The 18,317-nt window shown below is 46.0% G+C and overlaps 1 protein-coding gene across 2 annotated transcripts; it reads left to right on the top strand.

Moving 5' to 3' along the window:
* Positions 1 to 5,974: 5,974 nt before the first annotated feature.
* RABGGTA (Rab geranylgeranyltransferase subunit alpha) lies at positions 5,975 to 15,750 on the top strand. Of its 2 annotated transcripts, XM_031955097.1 has the most exons (17): positions 5,975 to 6,256; positions 6,655 to 6,706; positions 6,980 to 7,090; positions 7,186 to 7,310; positions 8,257 to 8,444; positions 8,623 to 8,826; positions 9,484 to 9,567; positions 9,677 to 9,759; positions 9,857 to 9,958; positions 10,086 to 10,185; positions 10,581 to 10,632; positions 10,821 to 10,909; positions 11,085 to 11,173; positions 11,301 to 11,417; positions 14,661 to 14,774; positions 14,995 to 15,082; positions 15,500 to 15,750. In XM_031955097.1, exons 2-17 carry the CDS (start codon positions 6,704 to 6,706, stop codon positions 15,646 to 15,648), a joined length of 1,698 nt encoding a protein of 565 aa, XP_031810957.1. In that variant the 5' UTR covers positions 5,975 to 6,256; positions 6,655 to 6,703; the 3' UTR covers positions 15,649 to 15,750. The 2 variants fall into 2 exon arrangements, with proteins under 2 accessions (XP_031810957.1, XP_023355362.2); XM_023499594.2 differs by lacking the exons at positions 5,975 to 6,256; positions 6,655 to 6,706 and having other exon boundaries at positions 6,823 to 7,090.
* Positions 15,751 to 18,317: the final 2,567 nt, after the last annotated feature.

Below are 18,317 nucleotides of genomic sequence, written 5' to 3'. Positions count from 1 at the left end.
GGGATGTATGGAAAACATTCATGTACCAGATTAAAAGATGGCTGAGTTGGAGTCCTAGAACTCTAGTGTGAATCCTGGCTCTGCTACTTGTTACCCGTATGAATGTGACAAAGTTATTTCACCTCTGAAAATCTATTTCCTGTAAATGAGATGACCAGGCTAGGTGCCCTCTGAAGTCATTTTCATCTCGATACCTGTGATCCTATAACTTATAGACACTTCATGGCCTGAGATCTTTGGGATTCTAAGTTGCAGGACAGCCAATAAACAGCTCAAGAGAAGGAAGAACTTCCTAAAACTGAGAGCTATCAAAATCACAAAGGGCTGCCTAATGCTGGATTCGTCAGGGAGGAAATCCTATTACAGGGTAAATCCTATAATGGGGTAGGATGTGGGGTCCAATTAATTGTGGGTCCATTTCTAACTCCAGCTAGCTGTCGACAACTGTGGCTTCAGCTCTAAGATTCCCTGTCTTTGCTGCCTTTAATACGGATGACCAACCTCTTCTTTATGAACCTTTAGCTTTGGTGCCTGCTTCAAAGCATTTATGTAATTCTCACACTTACTCCCTACATACTCTGTTTATTTTTCTTGACATCTCTTTCCTTTATTCAGTGAGAAATCCCTATGGTTCAATACCATACTCTCTATCTCACAGATACATTTCCAGCTCTGACCTCTCAACTCTTTTCTCTAGACCTGGATTTCTTACCATCTCTAGGTTATCTTCCCTTAAAAGGAAATATGCCCAAACTGGCCCATTCTTCTACCCCTCCCCCCCCCAATGCTTGCTACTTTTGAAAGTCCCCATCAGGACCACCTTTTTTCCCCTCACCTGTGCAACCTGGCATTTATCTTCAAAGATTTCCTTTCCTTTGCTCTCATATCTGTTCTGTGATTTCTCCTCTGTAATATTCCTCAGATTAATTCTTTTCTCTTCATTTTATGAACAGAACTTCTGTCTAATCTTCCACCTTACATCTCAATTCAAAACCATGCTGGGTATATACCAATAAGATAAAAGTTGTCAAGTGCTCATAAAGTACCAAATACATATAAGCAATTATGAGGATTATTATTTCTATGTTCCTTCTTCCACCCCATAATCAATTCAATGATCATTCATTATTCTTGATCCAGTTTAGCTTCCCTGGCTCTCTGTTCCTTCACCATCTTCTCTCTATTCCTTTTAATCCAGCCCTCCCCCAGTCTCCCACATATCTCACTATCACAATAGCCAAAAATGTTTTATAACTGAGCAACTGAAAACTTGAGAAGAAAAAAATCTCAACAAGCAATTTATCCATGGTATATTAATGTTCTCCTCCAATACCTTATACCAATGGTATGGAATATGGGCTCTCAAATGCTAGGCCAGAGATAATACTGAATGGAAAACGCTTGGCAGGATTGGCCTGGAGAGATGGGTTCCAGGACCTTGGTTGAAGGGTAGGGATTCATCACCAAACGGACAGTAAAGTAGTGAGTTTTTCAGTCACAAGAACTCATGATAATTTCTCTGAAGTCAGGGAGGGGTTGTGATCTATGTCAGAGAAGGTAGAAGCTGAAGCCAATAAAACTACCCTGGGTCCTTAAAGTACTAGAGGAGTGGAAAGAGCTCTGGACTTGGGGGTGAGAGGACCTCAGTTTGGATGGATCCCGGCTACACAGCTTACTAATGTGTTGATCCTGGACCTGAAGAGATGGCTCTAAGATCCTTTCCAGCTTCAAATCCTAGGATCCTAATCATAGTCCTACAGCTTCGGAATTAGTTCTCTTTCCTCTTAACACACAACTGTGATCACATTGGCAATAAGTGAAACATAGCCCTCCTCCATGGGATTTCCTCAGGTTTCCTAAGGGACCTCAGTGCAACCTTTATCTTTCTCCCTCTTCTTCTTCTAATATACAACAGTACAGCTTATCAGCCTTATGCATTATTTTAATCACTGTATTCTTCAGAAGTCAGCATTAGATCCAAATTGGCTCATGCTGGACAATATTATTCCTGTTAACTCCTTTTGCCTTTAAGCAAATGATATGTCATGAATTCCACTCCTCCTGCCTCCCAGGACACCTGATTCAGTGATAAGCAGTTAAAACTTATTTTTGCCTTCTCTCGCCCACTTTCAAATCATAACATGCTTTGAATTCCCTTTCTACTGATCCTTTCCACACTATAAAACAAACTCTACCTCCTCTCCAACATTCACATTATCTCCGGAGCCTTCTCTGACTAAACCTTTCCAGTTACAATAATGCTAATTATTCCAAAAAATCAATGCCATTCATATTTGACATCCTTTTCTCTTTCACCATCCTTCATCACTCTAAGTGTGTGGCTCTTCAGAAGTATAGTCATGGGCATCTGTGTAAATATATATTTATTTATCTCTTTCCATTATGGGCAAGCAGCAGCATCTTCAGATAGGAGTAGTATAGTGAATAAATGAATGAATGAAAAAGCATTTAAGTGCTTATGATAGACCAAGCACTATGCCAAGTACTGAGGAAACAAATACAAAAACAGACAGTTCCTACCTTCAAGACATTTACATTGTAATGGGGAAAACGACACACAGAGGTTAAAGCACTTTGATTTAGAAAGTTACTGGGATGGTGAGACTCACAGGGGAGTAGACTGACACGCTTCATTCAGGGACAATAGCAGAGTTGATTTAATTCATGGTTCATGGTTCTAGAACTGAAAATTTGGTTGGGGGAGGGAAGGGAAGGTACAGAGCAAAGCAGTTGTAGAAACTTAGAGAAGACAGATGGCCACAGAATAAGGAGTAAAGAAAAATATAATGGTTTGGCCTTTCCTGAAATTATAGTCTGAAAGAGGCAGGAGTTTCTATTAGTTGATTTTACAGGATGTCAAGGTAGTTGACAAACTATCAAGAAAATGGCTGGAGTATAAGAAGCAGAGCAGCCCAACTACTGGATTTTGAGTTATAGGACCCAGGTTTGAAAGTCCCTGTTTTACTATTTACTTGTTATATGACTCTGGGCAAGTTAACTTCCCTGAGTCTCAGTCTCCCTATCTGCTCCCTATCTGTTGGAAGTGGGTACTTCCAACAACTATGTCATATGGCTGCTATGGAGATCAAATGACATTAGGTACATAAAGTGCTTTGTAAATTGTAAAAGCTGACGTGGATCTAGTGGTAGAGAATTGATGAGAGAATCCCCTCTGGTCAGAGAGACATAGGTCCAACGTGAAAGAATTCACAAACCCAAAAAGTATGAATAGCAAAAGGGATTTTTATTGGCACTGAGAAGCCAGCTTTGCTAGGAAGACAGACTCCTCAGTGGCAAAGTCCTGTCAGCAAAATAACGGTTATCACTGAGAAGAGAATGTCTTCACAGCGGGCAGAAGTCCTGGCAGGCAGCTGTGCCAAGAAGAGAGGTCCCTTGGCAAAGCACAATCCTGCTTTGGACTTCTGCAAAGATTTGGGGTTCAGAATTGTCCTTTATAGCAGTCTGAGGCTAGGACTTCCATTGAATGAGAGTTCTTCAATGTTGTCAATGGCCCCCAGGCCTAGTACTTATCTTAGAGTTTCAAGCCACTCCCCAGGCACAGATCTCTAACTGAATAAAATCATTTTGAAGGCTTTCTTTTTCCTCAGAATCTGGAATTTACTGAAGGGATCAGGCTACTCCCAAAAGATCAATGGAGGGTATCTCCAATTGAATGAAGCCACTTAACTTGTCTGAGAACATCTGCTTTCCCAGACTTTTCCCAAATCTCCTTTCTTTGGCAGATCAAAGGGGACAATTTCAGAGTTCAATATATGTGTAATTATTATTAGGACTCCTCAAGGTATCTAAAATAAGGTTACGTGATCTAGTGGTTGGATTCAAAGGAATAGATTGAACAGTAGTACTAGGATTTTGGGACACATTTCCAGTATATATATTTATACAGATACATATTATATGTATATGCATATAAACTTACATATACATTATATATGTCTTTGTTATATATTTGATGGTATTTGAAAGGCAGTCTACTCTGAGCAAAAATTTTTGACTAAAATGAATATATGAGAAAAATCTATGCGTATAGATCAGCCATACCCTGGTATCTCAGGGAATTTATACTCTGAAGTAGAGAAAATAGGCAAGCATTGGTAATAAACATGAAGACAGTGAATACATACCCAACAGTCATACAACATAAACTTGGTGAATCATAGTCACTCATAACAAAAGAATGTATATATATACACAAGTATGAAGGCTAATGAGGAACAGTGGAAATCAATCAACCAAAAAACATTTATTAAATGCCTACTATATGCCAAAAGGCTATTGTCCTTCATACTTGGAGAGGACCACATCCTCATACATGATGTCATGTCCCTCCATGATGACATCAGGGAGATAAGCCATGACATGTAAGTGAATTGAATTTAAGTGAGGAAGGACTGTGCAAGGTCACCTGCCTCATTTTCCTTCCAAAGACATCTGGGTCCGGTGGCCAGATATAGATCCAGCAGACTAGAAATGGCCCTGGATACAGTAGGAGACCTTGGCTTTTTTAAGCTACGGTCTTTAACAGGCCTCTGTTTGACTGAGGTTGGGCCCATTCAGTGATGAAGGCTAGGTATCATTTGAGGCAAAGAATCTCCTCTTTCACCTAATAAAAAAATTTTTTTTTTAAATCAGTCAATCAATCTGGGAAGGGAAGACCCTCAGGGTTTCTGGCCAAAGCAGAATATTCAATCTGAGTGGATCAGAACCCAAACAAAGACCAAATGGGATTTGGCCTAGGACCTCCTGGTAGCCAATCAATGAGAATCAGAGTGGTTTGGGTTCAAGACAAGGTTTTTAAGAAAGTCTTTGCTACTATGTGCCAAAAACTTTGCTAAGCACTGGCAATACAAAGAGTTCCCCCCAAGGGGGGGCTCACAATATGAAGAAACAAACACATATACAAACAAGCTATAGAGGAGAAACAAGAAATAATTAACAGAGGGAAGGTACCAGAATTAAAAAGGGTTAGGAAAAGCTTCCCATGGAAGATGAGATTTTAGTTGGCACTTAAGTAGGAGATGAGAAGTGAGGGCATTTCAGGTATTCAGGACAGACTAAAATCGTTTGGAGCCGAGAGATGAAATCTCTTTTGAATGGAACAGCAAGAAGATTGGGGACACTTGCCTTGGTGAAACATGTCACCTCATTTTATGCTGACAACAACCTTAATAGTTAAGGTACTATTATATGATTATATTAATTAATATTATTATAAGGTACTTTTGCAGGTGAAAGAAATTGAAGCTAGATTAAGTGCCTTACTGGGGTCCTACCTAATAATAAGGATCATAGTTGAGGAGGGACTTGGAACACATTGTGTTAGTGTTCCTGACTCTAGGTTGGGTGCTTTCACCAACTGTGTCACCCAACAACAGCTCATAAGATTAAGAATTGGAATGGGCGGATAAATGGGAAGAGCACAGAAAGACCTGAGTTCAAATCCCACCTCAAACCCTTACTCGTGGCATGACCTGAGCAACTCACTTAATCTCATAGTTTCCTATTCTGTAAAATGGGGGTAATAACAGCACCTATCTCCCAAGGTCAAATTTACTCATTGTAAAACGCTTACCACTCCGAAACCCCGACATAAATGTTAGCTGCTCTTAGGTTCACTTTACTGGTAGGGAACCAGAGGCGGGGGCGCGGAGGGAAGTGGTGTCCCCAACATCACAAAGCTATCAATAGCGCCAATATTCTTGGACCTTACGCTCGTCCACAATCCCCATGCCTGCGGTTCCAAGGATGGAGGGGGCGGGGGCGGGGGCGGGGGCCGCTCCAGCCGAAAGTGATCCCACAGGGCGGGAAGGGCTATAAAAAGGGGGGATGGAGGTGGATGGAGCCGACCTGGGGGCCCCGGTTCGAATCCAGACTCTGATGCTCGCTACAGGTCTTCGGCCGTGACCCCGAGCCTCCCCAAAGTGTCGGCGGGCACACAACGCCGGTGCTCCCGCAAGCCCTCCCCGGGTGTGGAGGGAAGCAGAAAATGCAGCCTTAGCATCTTGCTCCCGAGCCAAAAGGCCAACCGTCCGGCGCTACCCCTTTAAGAGATCCCCACCCGCTCCAAAAAGGAGGGGCGCCGTCCTACCGGCGGCTCCTCCCCTTCTCCTGGCGAGCTCCTCCCGGGCTCGTTCCGCCGCCGCCGCCGCCGCCGCCGCCGCCGCCGCCCCCTGCTGCCGGGCGTTGCCTGCGCCTCCCTGCGGACGCCCCACAGGTGGGTAACTTGGTCTCGCCCATGCACCTGCGTCCGAGGACCCCAGCCTCCCTCCCCTGGGGCTGGCTGTGGCTTCGCCCGGCGGAGCACGCTAGCTGCTGGGCTAGTCCATGTGACCCAGCCCCGGCGGGGGGGGGGGGGGGGGGGCGGGGATGGGCCGAGTTCGGGTGGGAGACCGGGGCGGCAGCACGATCGCCCTCTTCCCCCCACCCCCCTGGCACTGTGCTGAGGTCTGACCCAGCCAACCCTTTCCCTTCGCTCTCAGTCTCGTTCCTGCCTCCAGGCCCGAGCCACTTCCGGGAGAAGACCGGAGGGGGCGGGGAGGGGGAAACCTAGCCCAGGGGCGTGTCTGGACGATGGGACTGCACCTCCAGATGGTTGTCTCCTTTTGCACTCAGGTTTTACTTGGTCACCTGACCCTGAGCCCCACCCAGATCCCCGAGCATCATGGTGAGACTTGCCCCTCCCCATTTTCCCCTTCTTTCCCCTCCCTCTCCGATGGACCGCCCCCCTGACCTTTCCCCTGACCTCTGACCTTTAAGCCAACTTTCTTCTCTGACCCCTGACCTAAACCCCTCGGGCTTCTACTGAACGGCTGAAGCTCGGAGGGGAGCCTGAAGTCCCTGGGTCCAGCCCTGGCCATTTGGGACCATGGATGGCACGGGGGACCCGGGGGGCTTCAAGATCAGGGCTGTGCTATCACCCCCCTTCATTTATTTCCAGCACGGCCGCCTGAAGGTGAAGACTACGGAGGAGCAAGCTGAGGCCAAGCGGGCCGAGCGGGAGCAGAAGCTGAAGCTGTACCGAGAGGCCACCGAGGCCATCTTCCAGAAGGTGGAAGCGCCGCTGGGGCGGGGGCGCATCCGAGAGCGCGGCGGGGGGTGGGGGGCGCGGGACAGGGCCACTGAACCAGCTCCCCTTGGTTGCAGCGACAGGAGGGCCAGTTGGACGAATCGGTCTTGGAGCTGACCAGCCAGATCCTGGGGGCCAACCCCGACTTTGCCACCCTGTGGAATTGCCGGCGGGAAGTTCTGATGCGGCTGGAGACTCAGAAGTGCGTGCCTTGTCCCTGCCCGGGGACCCAGAGCGGGCGGCGCCAGGCGGCCAGGATGCTCGTGGAGGGAGGAGCACACCCGGGGGCAGCGCCAGGGGGCAGACGGGGACCCTACCTCCTGAGGGAGGAGCACACCCGGGGGCGGGGCAGCGCCAGGGGGCAGACGGGGACCCTACCTCCTGAGGGAGGAGCACACCCGGGGGCAGCGCCAGGGGGCAGACCGGAGGGGCTGTCCCTCCCGGAGCACACCCGGGGGCAGCGCCAGGGGGCAGACGGGGACCCTACCTCCTGAGGGAGGAGCACACCCGGGCGGGCAGCCAGGGGCAGACGGGACCCTACCTCCTGAGGGAGGAGCACACCAAGGGCAGCCAGGGGGCAGACGGGGACCCTACTCTCCTGAGGGAGGAGCACACCCGGGGGCAGCGCCAGGGGGCAGACGGGGACCCTACCTCCTGAGGGAGGAGCACACCCGGGGGCGGGGCAGCGCCAGGGGGCAGACGGGGACCCTACCTCCTGAGGGAGGAGCCCACCCGGGGGGGGCAGCGCCAGGGGGCAGACCGGAGGGGCTGTCCCTCCCGGAGCACACCCGGGGGCAGCGCCAGGGGCAGACGGGACCCTACCTCCTGAGGGAGGAGCACACCCGGGGGGCAGCCAGGGGCAGACGGGGACCCTACCTCCTGAGGGAGGAGCACACCCGGGCAGCGCCAGGGGCAGACCGGAGGGCTGTCCCTCCGGAGCAACCGGGGCAGCCAGGGGCAGACGGGGACCTACCTCCGGAGCACACCCGGGGGCAGGCGTGGGATGCTCGGGGACAGGAGACAGGGGGGGCGGTGGCGCCCGGAGCTGAAGTGCAGAACGGGGATTAGCGTTATCAGCAGCGGGGTCTCAGGATGGGGGATTTAGGGGGAAACTTGGCGTTCGCTGATTGTCACCCTTCCGGGCGTAGGCCCCCCGAGGAGTTTGCGGCCCTTGTGGCAGCTGAACTAGGGTTTTTGGAGAGCTGCTTACGGGTGAACCCCAAGTCCTACGGGACCTGGCACCATCGCTGCTGGCTGCTGGGCCGCCTGCCCGAACCCAACTGGGCCCGGGAGCTGGAGCTGTGCGCCAAGTTTCTGGAAGCGGACGAGCGGAATTGTACGTGCCCCACAAATCCCCCCCCTCCCTCAAACACGAGTTGGGTTGGAGCGCGCCAGCTGGTGGGGAAAAGATTCTCACTCCCTTAAGAGCAAGTGACGCGGCGCGGGGGACAGTTCTGGGAGCGAGGAGTAGGGCCGTCCCAGAGCCCGCATCTGACCCGCGTTGCCGTTCACAGTCCATTGCTGGGATTACCGGCGGTTTGTGGCCCAAAGAGCGGCGGTCCCTCCTGCAGAGGAACTGGCCTTCACGGACAGCCTCATTACTCGAAATTTCTCCAACTACTCCTCTTGGCACTACCGGTCTTGCCTCCTGCCCAAGCTGCAGCCCCTGCCGGATGCTCAGCCCCCAGGACGCCTTCCGGAAGATATCCTACTCCGTGGTGAGCAGGCCCGTGGGGGGCAGGGGGCTAAGAGTCGGATGGAAGGAAAGGAGGAGTAAAGAATGGTGGGTCCTAAGATGCAGGCCCTACTTCGACATCCTTTGGTTTATATTTAAGAGAAGTTATAGGTAACAGAGAAGGATAGACAGAAACCTGGAGTCTAGTGCTTCAGCGACTGCTGAATCAGCGCAGGGAAGAATGGAATTCTGAGGTAGGTCAGACAGTCAGTAGTTATTGATACCTGCTAGAAGATTTAGCAGTGGCTAAGTATTGGAGGGTGATAATGTGTAGGAACAGAAAAACTTTTTTTTTTAAATAGCTTTTTATTTACAAAATATCTTCATAGGTAATTTTTCAATATTGACCTTTGCAAAACCTTCGGAACAGAAAAACTCGTGAGATTACCATTTAACTTGAGAGAGAAAACCAACGTGAAATAATATTGAATGATCCCAAACAACATATATCTTAAGTGCTGAATGGTGTGATACAGACCCTAAAACTGTTAAAGGAAGAGGGAGGTCATTAACTCGATTCTCAAAGGCCAGTGAGCTAGATGAGGGAAGTTGGGGAGAAGAGCGGCAGTAGAACTATTAGGTGAATATAGTGAGACCCCTGGGTTTTAACTGAAGTTTCCTTTTCTTTTGTCCCCTGGAGAGCTGGAGCTGGTACAGAATGCCTTCTTCACGGATCCCAATGACCAGAGTGCCTGGTTCTATCACAGATGGCTCCTGGGTCGAGGTGAGGGTATGATACAGAGAAAGTTATGAACTATTTAGGCATCAAGGGAAGTGAGTTGGAACTAAGTGCTACTTCTTTACCTTCCTGCCTTTTTACCCCCTACCCACAGCTGACCCTCAGGATGCCATTCGCTGCCTCCATGTAAGCCGGAACGAGGCTTGTTTGACTGTCTGTTTCTCTCGGCCCATAATTGTGAGTCCTCAGTATATATATGAGGGAAGAGAGAAAGGTAAAAAGTGTGTGTGTCTAGGAGGGAGAGATGGAGCCCATCTTGTGTTTTCTCATATAGGTGGGCCCTGGCATAGAGACTGTGATGCTCTTAGTTGATGAGTCTCCCCTACCTGTGGAGTGGAGGACACCTGATGGCAAAAAGCGGCCCAACCATGTCTGGGTATCCCCTTTCTCCCCCTCCCCCCCAGCTGCAACACACACAAACACATCCATGAGGGTCTGGGATTGGGTTGGGGGCTGAAAAATTGTTGAATTGTACAGAATTTCCTTGACCTAGCTCATTCTAGCTGTGTGACCTGCCAGCTGATTCCTTTAATGACCAGGACTCTCAACATTCATTTTTCCTGATGTGGGGTGATGTCCAGAAGGAATGTGTGCTTTACAAAGGTGATGTAGATCTTCTTAGTCCCACTCTCCCTTCTCTTCCGCCATCATTTCTCCAAAACTTATTCTACCTGAAAAATAATTGAGTATTCTACAAAATAATCTTTCCCTCTACAGACTTTCCTGGAGCATTTTGTTTGACTCTCATTTGCCCATATTATACTCTCCCTCTTTTGTATCCGTCTTAATTCTTTACTCTCTTCCTATTATATTGTAAATTCCTTGAGACTGTGCTCTTTTTCATTTCCTTTTCTTATTTCTAGCTTCTAGGAAAATTCCCTGCATATGATGGATTTTTAATAAATGTGTAGCCACGTGTACTGCACCCCTACCAAATTCTTTCATTCTTTCAACCCCTTCCTCACAGATTCCCTTCTCTTGTCCAATCTATACCCCAGGTCGAAAAGAAAGTTGGTGTCGAGACTCTGCCACAGATGAACAACTGTTCAGGTGATGGGAGAGATTAAAAAGGGTCATGTCTGGGGGAATTTGTGTTCTGGAAGATAAAGCTAGAGTAAAGGCCTAAAAACTTTGGGGCTGACATCCTCTAGGATATTTGAGGTTCTGGGGTACAAGAAGGTAAGAAAAAAAAAGCAGGTTTATGGTCCTCATCCCTCACTACTCTGCCTGCCTATCAGAACGGAGCTATCAGTGGAGAAGTCAACTGTGTTACAGTCGGAGCTGGAGTCCTGTAAGGAGCTGCAGGACCTGGAACCAGACAACAAATGTGAGGTCCCTTTCTACCCCCAAGAGCCTGTCCCTTCAGGGAGCTCCCTCTCCTGGAGACCTTGCTTCTCCTGATCGATGGATCTTGGGCAGTGGGAAGAGTTAGACCGGAGGAGGAACTAGGGATAGACTATCTGCCCTATTCCCTCCCCCACCACCGCCATCCTCACTCTCAGGGTGTCTGTTGACCATCATCCTACTGATGCGGGCACTGGATCCCCTGGTGTATGAGAAGGATACTCTGAAATATTTTCAGACCCTCAAGGTAATAATACAAAAAAAGAAAGCCTGGGATTTAGGATTAGGGCTCATTTAGGGCCCTAAGACAGGACATGGAAGGGTGAGGAATAGGGGCAGTTAGTTGATCCCCATCCTTCCACCTCTCTGGCAAGGTAGCGGACCCAATGCGAGCTTCATATTTGGATGATCTTCGAAGCAAGTTCTTGATGGAGAACCACATCCTCAAGATGGAGTATGCTGAAGTGCGAGTGCTGGACCTATCTTACAAGGTACAACTGTCCCATCCCCAACAGTTTTACTCCTCCCTATTGCTCATGTTTCCTTTGGTATAGCCCCTGCTCTTGCTCTTACTGACTTAGTCCTCAATGACACTCAGAAAGCTCATGTATGCTTTCATATTTTCTTTTTTAAATTCTCTTTTTTTATTATGAATGAATTATTTAGCAGTCACTAACAAACACAAACGTCAATATACAAAGAATATAACGTAAAGTTAACAAATCATTCTTAAGCACCTAAGACCCTAAGGATTGCCTATGAAGCCATGAATCTCTTACTTTACTTTTTAAAAATAGATATTAACAAGTGAGTAACAAAATGATTCTGTTCAAGTTCCCTTTTGAACTTTTTTCCTGTGTGTATTCTTTCTTTCTCTCTTTTTCTTTTTTGTATTTGTCATTATCCACTAAATCACTCTTTCTTGTAAATACATTAGTGCAATTAAATCAATATATTGATCATATATGAAAATGTATGTGTCAGTTGGGGTCTCTAATCCAGCACTTCTTTGCTCAGAAAGGGGGGGTGGGGGGAGAGAGGGGAAGGATGCTTTATTCTCAGGTATCTGAAGTCATGATTAGTTTTACTGGATCTTCAAAGTTGTGAAGTATTTCAGAGTTGTTTTCCCTTAAGTTAATGTGGTCATTGTGGAAATTGTTTTCCTGGTTCTTCATATTTCACTCTTCATAAGTTCAAGTTTTCTCAAGATTCCCTGAATACTTCGTTTTGTTATTTCTATGATGTAGTAATATTCCATTATTTGCATAATACAGTTTTTTCAGCTACATCCCAATTGATGGGCACCTACTTTGTTTCTTGTTCTTTGCTACAACAAAAAGTACTGCTTTAATATTTTTGTATAAAGCTCTTTGCTTTTCTTCTAACCTCAATTGACCCTGGAATCAGAAGAACCAGAGTTCAAATATGATCTCAAACACTTGACACTAGCGTAGCCCTGGGCAAGTCACTTAACCCTGATTGCCTCCCTTTCCCCCCAAAAAAAATATCGGGGAAAGGACAGATGTAAGATAATTCAGAGTAAGACCTGACACAATCATTGGATGATTGAGAGGACTTTGTTTGTGAAGAGAGAATATAAGAGAGAGAGGAGTTAAAATGATGCTAAAATCTTAAAACTGGGCAGAAGAATAATCATTGACAGAAACAGGAAATTCAGGGGGGAAATGACTTGAGTAGAAAGATGATAAATTCACTCTTAGACTAATGAAAATGTCTAATCAGTAGTTACAGATTCATAATTAGAGCTCAGTCACCATCACACAAGCATTAAGTACTTACTTTGTGCTAGAGAAATTGCTGTTCTTTGAGGATACAAAGAAAAAGTAAAAATAGGCCCTTATCCTCAGAGAGCTTAAATATTAATCAGATGCCATCATGTATATAAGAGAATTCAGAAATAAAAAAGTACTCTATCTACTGAGCTACTTAACTGCTTCCTTCCCCTATCATTAAAACTTTCATTCAGACCCTTTTTGCCTAGATTATAGTAATAACCTCTTAACTGCTCTCTTAGGGTCCTCCCCATCAGAAGTGTCATATTCACAGCAGAAAGGCAGCAAAACTGCTGTGTATGCTTAAATCAGATTAAAATGTAATCTGAAGATATCTAACAAAATATGTACAAATTCAGTATAGTATAGATAATGTTAATTTGTGATTATCATAGGCCTAGCAGAATCTGAGTTTGATTCCATTGCTCCACATTACTGCTGGATTAACCTCCTGAAAATGCTGTTTTAATCATGTTACTTTGTGGTTATTCAAACCTGTTATTTCATAAGTGTTATTTAGCAAGTTATTAATTAAATGTGGGATGCTGGAGATACAAGCACCATGAATGAAACAATCTCTGTTTTAAGGAGCTTCTATTTTAGTGAAGAGATAACAAGAATGAATATATAGATATATATAGAATTGATATAAAGAGAATAAATGCAAAGTAGTTCCATTGAAGGTGGTTTGAGAGGTGGGAGGGCCCCAGGAAAGGTTTCAGGGGAATGCAGTGCCTGAGCTGTGTCTTAAAGGAAGAGGAGGAGGTAGCACATTCCAGGTATGAGGAACATACAGAGACAGCGGTGAGACAGGAACTAACAAGGCCGGCTTGACTGATTACAGAGTGTAGAAGCTTGGAAAGAGGCATTTCACGTTTGTGAAAGACATGCAAGCTAAAGAGAGGAGGAAGTGTTTTATTGCAGAGGCAGTTAGAGCCACTGGAGTTAGAAAGTGTTGTGGTCAGATGTGTACTTCAGGAAAATCTCTTGGGCATCCCTGTGGAGGATGGACTAGCGGTGGAGAGCCTTGAGACAGGGAGGCTGGGAGCAAGCCATTGCCGCAAGCTTAGGGGGAGGGGGATGAAAGTCTGAACTAGTCTGGGAGGGTGTGTGGGTAGAGAAAAGGGATGGGATTCAAGAAATGTGGAGGAAGAAGTGACATCCTTTGCAGCTGTTTTGATTGACTTGGGGGAAGAGGAGGAAGAAGTGTGTAGTTGAGAATAATACCAGAGTTATGAAACTTAAGAGACAGGGAAGAGTGTTGGAAGAGACAGAAATAGACAAATATTGGAGTGGAGTGGCGATTTTTTTGGATGGAGGGAAGATGATGACTTGTTTTTTGAATGTCCAGTTAGTGAAATCTACATGCCATATGTAATTTCAAAGTTTCCCCATTACTTATAAGGTGAAGTTTGTGCTGCCTTTCTTGGCGTTTAAGATTTGCCCAGCCTACATTTCCAACTTTTATCTGCAGCTAATTCCCAATATGAACCTTTTGCTCCAACCAAACCAGTCTTCTCACCATTCTTCAAACCCATACTGGGCCTGTTATAGCTACTGTACAATTTTGGTTTTGATGTTTTCCCTGCTTACAATTCCTTCCTCCTCTCTTCTCCACCTGTCTAAATCTCACCTCCTCCAGCTAATCCAACCTTCCTACCCTTGAATTTCTTGTATCACTTGAATTGTATCACTGTCTGAGCATTGAACATGCACTGCCTTGTATTGTTTAAATGAGTGTGCAGGTGGCCTTCTGATAGCCTCCCTCTACTTGGCTTCATATCACTTTCAGTCTTTGGTATAGTTCTATGTATCTAGTATATTGATAAAATTCTGAAAGAATGACCCAGAAATCAGGCCTTCCCATCTTGGAACACTCTCCACTAAGGTCTTCCTGGGTGATACTTCCTATCTGTCCTCTAGCTTCACTTCTCTCCTTAGGATTTGACTGTGCTGTGCCACCTGGACCAGCTGCTGTTGGTCACTCATCTTAACCTCTCCCACAATCTGCTCAGAAGTTTGCCTCCTGCCTTGGCTATGCTGCGCTGCCTTGAGGTAAGAGATATTCTGCTCACTCCTTTGCCTTTTTCTCCTTTGCTTCTTCTGAGGAATCTCCTCTAACTCTTTGGCCTCCCCTGCTGACCCCAGTGGTCCCCTATCTCTCTAATGCCCCAACTGAAGCTTGCTTTCTGGTCAACAGGAACTCCCTTGCTATGGCCCTCACAAATGCCACAATAAAGCTGTGTTTGCTTATATCCATTTCCTCTCTTTCTAGGTCTTGCAGGCAGATGGAAATGCCATAGAGACTGTGGAGGGTGTTGTGAATTTGCCCAGACTACGAGAGCTTTCCCTGTGTGATAATTGTATCCTAACCCCATGGTACTGAAGTCAGAAAGTGGAGGAGGGTTGGCACAAAGAAGGGATCCACAATGGATAAAATAGAGTATGTTGTGACTTTCTGGGAGTATTCTTCCCAAAGAACAAAGCAGGAGTTAAATGGGTGGCCTGGAGAATTAATTATACAGATGTTAGAAATGGTTTTACTTTATATGTACATTATTTTCATTGATTTGGTCAAGTCATATCTTCATGTGAAAGTAGTTATATTAAGCCCAGTTCCCCCACCGCAGACAAGAGACAAAGGGAAGGGTGTGAAAGAGGTCACTGGAGTTACCTCTGTGACATCCCTCCCTTTGTCTCTGAAATCTGTATCACACAATTGATTCTGATCACATGCAAGTGTCCAGCCATCTCCGTTTTCCTTGACTTTTCCACTTTAGGTCTTCAACATCCCTCGGTGCTTCAGCCTCTGGCCTCTTGTCCGAAGCTGTCCCTCCTCAGCCTGGAGCGCAACCCCCTCTGCCAGCTAGAGGCAGCTCCAGAAGAGCTGAGGGTCCTGCTGCCTGATGTAGACAGAATCCTGACTTAAGGGACTCTCCTAGTACATACCCTGCGTACCCTTTCCACCCTTGACCTTTAATTTATTTGAACTGAATAAAGAACCGAAAAGCCTCCATTTGGGCTGATAAGATGTGGCTGCCACCACTGCTGCCATCCTTCAGTTTCTGGAGGAATGCAAAAAAGAGGGGAGGGATTGGCCTAAAATGTTATCTGGGCTAAAGAAGAAGTGAAAATGGGGGGAAAGGATGATGACACGTGTCTGTCTCCCTGTCCCTTGAAACCAGCCTCCCTCTGTTTGTGTCAGTGCCCCTATCTCACCCACCTTCATTTCTCGTTTGGCTTTTCTTTGCTTACTACTAGAGGCAGTGAGGAGTTTCCTCATCTATAAAGTGTTGATACTACTTCCATCCATTTCCCAGAGTTGTGAGGATGAAATAAGTAACTGTATTTGGAACTCTTAGAAAACTTTTAAAGTGCTACACAATATCCCTAATTGTTGGTGGAAGTGAACCCCAGTCACCGGAACTACATTTGAAGATAGCTCATCTCTACCCCAGCTTCACTGTGGTGTAGAGGTCCCAACTGGGGCTGGGTATTTCTCTATTTCTGTTCCTCTCCACATACATACCCTTCTTTTCTCTTTATCTTCTCTCTGGACATACTTTTTTTTTTCCTTAATAGTATTTTATTTCTTCAATTACATCAATCTTACAAGTATGAATGTTGAAAACTATCTAAGATTGTGAGTTCCAATTTTTTTCTTTCTCCCCTCTCTCTTCCTCTTCTTCAAGACAGCAAGCAATTTGCCTACTTTCTACTTGTGACTGTCATGTCCCCTTATCCACAACCTCTTCAGGGTGGAATGACATGATCTCTAATATCTGGTCCACTTCTAAAATTATATGATTTAATCCAGAATGACTTCAGAAGGAGAGAGAGGAGGAACTCAGGCCAGAGCTCTAAGTTCAAACTTGTCATAGAGTAACAAAAAAAAAAAATAATAAATTCATTGAAATGGGTGGGAAGACTGAAAGACTAATAAAGCCTGCTAACCTGGGAAATGTCCCTGAGCTCACCTGCATACACGCCCTGATGCTCACTGACACTGCCCAGCCTCTTCCTGTCTCCATGGCATTGTACAAACACCTACCCTTGCTATGCTCAATGCAGGTCTAGTGCTTCTGACCCTTGCTTATCTTTCCAGTACCATATCTTCTCCAGCCCCAGTCTATGACCAGCAGTTAAGAGTTATAGGGACCAGCAATTATCTGCTTGTGGTCCGAGTTGAGTTGTCTCACTTCTTAGGGTCCCAGTTTTATGCTGGGGATGTGGGAACTGGTTGGACAGATGATTTCTGGCTGGTCCACAAAAACATGACAACACATCCCCATTCTTTTTGGATTTTTTCTGCTTGCTGCCAGGATCCGTTGCCCCCTGCCTTTCTGGGTTCTTAGTCATTGACCTTAGGGCTTCATCCCAGGGGAAGTGGAATGAGGCAATTAGCCAAGAAAATGAAGAACTTTCACCAAAAGTATCTACATAATTATGTAGAGCATCTCTGAGTCTCACAGGAAATATCTAGCCTTGCTTTCTGTCTCTTCCTCTGCCTTCAGGTCTTGGGGAGGGAGAATTGGGTGCATATATAGGCAGGTGTCTGGAGCTGGTTGGTCAGCATTCCCTGGAAGAATTCCAAAGACTAGGAAAGGAACAGCCCTCATAGCCAATCTTTCAAATCTTATCTTTAAAAAAAAAAAACCCAAAGAACCTTTTGTTTAACTTTGGAGTAAAAGCTAAAAGGAATCAACATCGATAATCCTGTAACCTCTTTCAGGTTTTAACAATTGTGGGTGTCTGTGCATAGATAACTGTCCCTGTTATATTTATGTTATTTATGTTATATTTTACCAGAATTGAATCCAGTGTTTAACCACTTTTGTCATGGGGGAAGAGCAGGGTGTATAATGTATCCTGTTGAGGAAGAACTAGCTGTTACTCAAGACAGTCGCTCAGGAAAACATCCACACACCCTTTCTTGGTCTGGAGACACTATAGAAATGCTTCTTCCCATTCCATGACTAGACCTGGGGAAGAAAGGGCGAAGACCTCACCAACCAAGAGGGTGAAACAGGTGTGGCTGGTGTGAGTAGAACAGTTTTGGGGCCCAGCAGGCCGGGTGGAAGACAGCTGAGCTGGTGGAACAGGGCAAGGAAGAAGGATAGCCGGTGTAGCCAGTCTGAGTGTTAGGCCTATGATGTCACCTAGCCCGCACATTTGGGACTCCTGAGACGTGGCAATGCAAACTCCACCCCAGACCTGCCAAATTGAATCTTTTCAGTGAAACATTTTCATCTTTTCCTGCCTCAATCCCTCATTTTTCTTATTAGTCAAAAGTTCTTAGGATAGAGGGAAATATACATAGAGAGAAGATGTCTAAGGATATTGGAGGAAATAGGAGAGGAGTGGCCCACTAGAGTTGCATATAATTGCTCAGGAAAATGAAAGATATCAACTTACCTGATTACAAGTGTGAGGGGTTCTGGACTCGAATTCATGGCCCCCTCCTTTAAGGGCATTAGACTTCACATATCCTACCCACCATGTCCCAAATCGAAGCCCTTATGCATCTCCAAAGAGTTGAAGGCCACTGCTGTTAGTGATCCCCGCATTTGCTTTGGTTTCTGCCATAATATCTTAATG

The sequence above is a fragment of the Sarcophilus harrisii genome, chromosome 2, assembly GCF_902635505.1.
Source record: "Sarcophilus harrisii chromosome 2, mSarHar1.11, whole genome shotgun sequence".
NCBI classification, from domain to species: domain Eukaryota; kingdom Metazoa; phylum Chordata; class Mammalia; order Dasyuromorphia; family Dasyuridae; genus Sarcophilus; species Sarcophilus harrisii.
Note: the sequence above shows the minus strand (reverse complement) of the source record. Positions and strands in the feature narration are given on the sequence as shown.